The sequence below is a fragment of the Ruditapes philippinarum genome, unplaced genomic scaffold (genome assembly GCF_026571515.1).
Source record: "Ruditapes philippinarum isolate M1 unplaced genomic scaffold, ASM2657151v2 ctg4401_1_1_1_1, whole genome shotgun sequence".
NCBI lineage: Eukaryota > Metazoa > Mollusca > Bivalvia > Venerida > Veneridae > Ruditapes > Ruditapes philippinarum.
Window position 1 is genome coordinate 36100 of NW_026853542.1, and position 4136 is coordinate 40235.

General features: G+C 35.1%; 1 protein-coding gene across 1 annotated transcript; it reads right to left on the reverse strand.

The window, feature by feature from the left end:
- Positions 1–324: 324 nt before the first annotated feature.
- On the reverse strand, positions 325–1152 carry LOC132737159 (putative nuclease HARBI1). The gene has a single exon (XM_060724411.1). The coding sequence runs from the start codon at positions 1150–1152 to the stop codon at positions 325–327; it is 828 nt and encodes a 275-aa protein (XP_060580394.1).
- Positions 1153–4136: the final 2984 nt, after the last annotated feature.

A 4136-nucleotide genomic window follows, 5' to 3' on the forward strand; every position in this document is an offset into this window, starting at 1 on the left:
TATACTGTGTTGCGCTAATTCAGTGTACATGTATGTGTTTATGATGAACTCTTTAATTTTACTTTGTATATAGAACTAGTATAAGTTCTACGTTTTTTTTAAGTATTAAAAGTTTAAAACAGTAATGTAGTGCATGTATTATATTCTTTTGATTTCATATATGAAAGAATACACGTGATGTATTGTTAAACATGCAACACAGATAGTGTTGACTTGCGAGGCAAAAACACAAATAACCATAAGATAACAGAGCTCTCAACAAGTCGCTTTGTATTCCCTATGTTTATTGATTAAGCATTCTAATATATATGAAATTTCAGTCAGTTATCTAAATACTCTGTTGATCAAATCTGCCCGTGCCGGCCGTCCGTCCTGAAACACTTCCTGTTCTTGTTCATTTTCAGTCTCAGCTTGCTGGTTGCTATCGTCAACGTCTGTATCGTCAGGCAGAGGTATGCGTTTTCTTGTACAAAGATTGTGCAATATTCCGGTTGCCATTATTACGTTTACACATCTTGCTGGTGAAAAACTGAGATATCCTCCTGATTTATGTAAACATCGGAATCTCATTTTCCAGATACCAAATGTTCTTTCAACCGTGCATCTTGTCCTCTTATGAGCAAAATTGTAACGCCGTTCAGCTGCATCACTTGGTGCAGAAATTGGTGTCAGCAGCCATGTTTTCAAGGGATGTGCGCTGTCACCTAGAAGCCATCCATGTTGAATACGCCCAGATTCAAACTCCTCTGAAATATCACTGTCAGCGAGAATAAATGCATCATGGGTTGAACCAGGCCAACGAACCACTAGATTTAAAAGCATATTGTTTGAGTCAGATATGCCCTGAATATTCAGCGCATGAAATCCCTTACGCGTAACGTAAATATGTTCATCATCATGGGGAGCTCTTATTGGAACTAATGTCCCATCCACTGTACCAAGAACATGCGGAAACTGTGCAATCTCGTAAAATCTTTGCTTTACCAGTCGTTGCTGTTCACCAAGTAGCGGAAATTTGATTCTATTTTGTAGACGCCGCGTTATAAAATATGAAACATCGCGTACACAACGCGATACTGACATACTGCTTACACTATAACCATCACCACTTACAGATTGAAAACTTCCAGTTGCATAGTATCTCAATGCCATCAGTACTTGGAGAGATACCGGAAGTGCATTGTTTCTTTTGGTTGGACGGCTTAGATCATTGTTGAGCGCCTCGCAGAGATCTAAATGGCATTTCTGTTCATTCTATACTTTTTTATCAAATCAACATCATCCATGAAGTCGAGAGGATTTTCTCTATCTCGAAAAACGCGTACCTGCGGAATAGTCCGTCTCCTACGGCGCTCTAATGCAGCTGCTAACAGCAAGGCGGCCATTGTCTGGAGTGATAAACGCACCACTTATAAATAAATAATTTTTATACAAATATTTGGAAATATTTTAAAAATCATTTACGAAAGAAATGCTCACTAAAGTTTATTGAGTACGGTTGCGCGATTATTGTTTTCATTGTAAAAATTAAACAGTATATATTTTGAAAACGTATGCAGTATGAAAAGTCGGTAAGGTCCCCGGTAACATGTATCTATTTATGGCATTTTAAGCTTGAATCATGCCATGTGGACATAAATAATATGGGTTATTTTTATATAAGACTTGACCATCGCCAAGCGCGTTTGAAGTTTTGAATGAAAAAATCACATCGCTGCAAATCCTATCTTGTGACTAGAACATACTAAGTACTTATTATCTGTAAAATACGAAAGAAATACAAAATAAAGAAATAATACATACTCATTTGTTGAAATAGCTTCTCACGTTGTTTTTTTTTCTTCGACGAAGGTCTAACGTGTACTCCGAGCTGTTCGTTATTTTACGACAGTTTCGTTAGCATTCTTGGTATAACGAACGCTTTGGGTTAGAGGGTAAATAACTAACTAGAGCTTAACCAAGGCTTAACGATGATCGTAACTCTAACGAATGCTTCTGGTTACTTACCCCAGGCTGGCTAATCCCTTGTCGCAGAAGAGTTTTTAAATCACTATTGAATTTACAAATTAAATCAAAGTTACGATTGTAAAATTTAGTAAAATATTTCCGTAATTTATGATAGCGGTAGCCCTGTTTTAGAAGCTTGCTGGTAATTAAAATATTCCGCTCGTTTAAATCCTTTACGTTGCTTCAAGCTCTAGCGAATCTAATTAACTGAGAAACATAAACCCCGTAAGATGTTGCATGGGGTACGTCTCCATCTAAATGTGGATAATTAACTATACAAATGTCAAAGTCATCTCTTTTATCATAGATTTTCGTGTGAATAGAATTGTTGTTGATAGTAATATGAAGATCCAAAAATGATGTACATGTACTAAATTTCAAGAGTTCGTTTTATTAAGTTGTATTAAGTTGTATGCGGATAAATGTCAGACACCATTTGATCAAAAAAGAATTATCTAAATTAAAAATATCATCAAGGTATCTGGAAGTATTATTAAATGCGACTATAACATCTTGTTGTTTATCTTCAGAGAGACTCAACATAAAGTCTCTTTCATAGCAGTACAGAAACAAATCGGCGACCAGGGGTGTACAATTAGTACCCATAGGAATTCCTATGATCTGTTTAAAATCCTATTTCAGCGATTTATTTCTTTTCTTTTTTAATTTTATAATTGCCATTCTCTTAAAAACTATTGCACACCATTTTGTTGTGTGTACTATCAGTGTATATTTTTTTAATAACTGCCTTTATAGCGTGTAGGCGCTAAAGCATATACGATTGCATAATGTCACAAAGAGAACCGTTGAAAGATACTGTAATGAAATAAAACATATAATTGTGTATGACAACACCACATAATTAGAAGGTATTCTAAAACCAGGCGAAGTAAAACGATTTCAAAGTAAACAAAAAAAATCAATAAACAAAAATCACAATTTGTTGATGGTAAGGAATCGAACCAGAGACCTCAGATCCGTAGTCCGACATCTATACCAATACACCAAACCTCACTAATGACTGAAGTTAGCAAATATATCGATATATTCGATAGATACTGGTCAGTGTTTACTCTTTAGGGATTCTTATTTCTTTCTATTTTATTTACTCAAATGACCTTTACGAAAGTTAATGAAGTGCCAGGTCAATATTGTTGGACAATATCCAGATTATTTAAGACAATCATTTACATTTTATTTTCATTTTTAATGATTGCATTTCATGTTTTCTTTGCGCAGGCATAGGTAGGTCTATTTTTTCACGTGATTTTCATGACTGGGTCTGTCTGACTAGAACAGACCTGTGCACGTGCAAAAAGATAGACCTCATAACGGACTTTCTTTTGTTTAAACAGGTCTATCCGAAAAATATAGACCTGTCAAAAAACAATTAGAGGATCTGTGTAATACATGTATAATATGCACATAACAGAGCACAAAATCTCTATACATGTGCACTGTATAGTATAAAAAATTGAACCGAAACACAATCGCTAGAAATGTGATAAAATTGCATGGATTATGAAAAGACCGTTATTGAATGGTCATTGTTGTTATACTTTACAGAGGAATAATACAGCCCACGGACAATGTGGTGTAACGTAGATATAATATCGAATCTAACTTTTTAAACAAAAATTAAAACTATACATGTATAAAAGTGTTTTGTGTTTATTTACTAAATGTTTAATGTCAGAAATTGCAATTATCATCAAGTAGGATGTTTTGTAAAGTAGAAATAGAATACAAATGACAAAAGATATAAAGCTCCCAGGCACCGAAAAAGAGTGCCATCCCCGACACCGCCTGATCATTTAAAGAAGGTTGAACACATCTGCGGATGTTTCAAAATTCAAAATTGTACCAGTTCATGTTAAATGTTGAATTCTGCTTAAGCCGGTGCTAGGGGGCGTGGACGGTAGTTTGCACTTGACAGTACCGTCCATGAACAGGGTCCATCAAACCAAGCCTTCAACATTTTCAATTTTGCTGTTTTGGACTTGTCATTTTATAGGACTTTATCAAGATATATATGGCCTGTTGGGTTACTACACCTTACCTTTCTTGACACATATTGGTTCTAATTTACAAAGCCAGGAACTGGTTAACACTATCATAGGAACTGTAAA

Bases quoted from the DNA above. Each gene is read 5' to 3' on its own strand.
- LOC132737159 (XM_060724411.1), bottom strand. From the start codon at position 1,152: ATGGCATTGAGATACTATGCAACTGGAAGTTTTCAATCTGTAAGTGGT.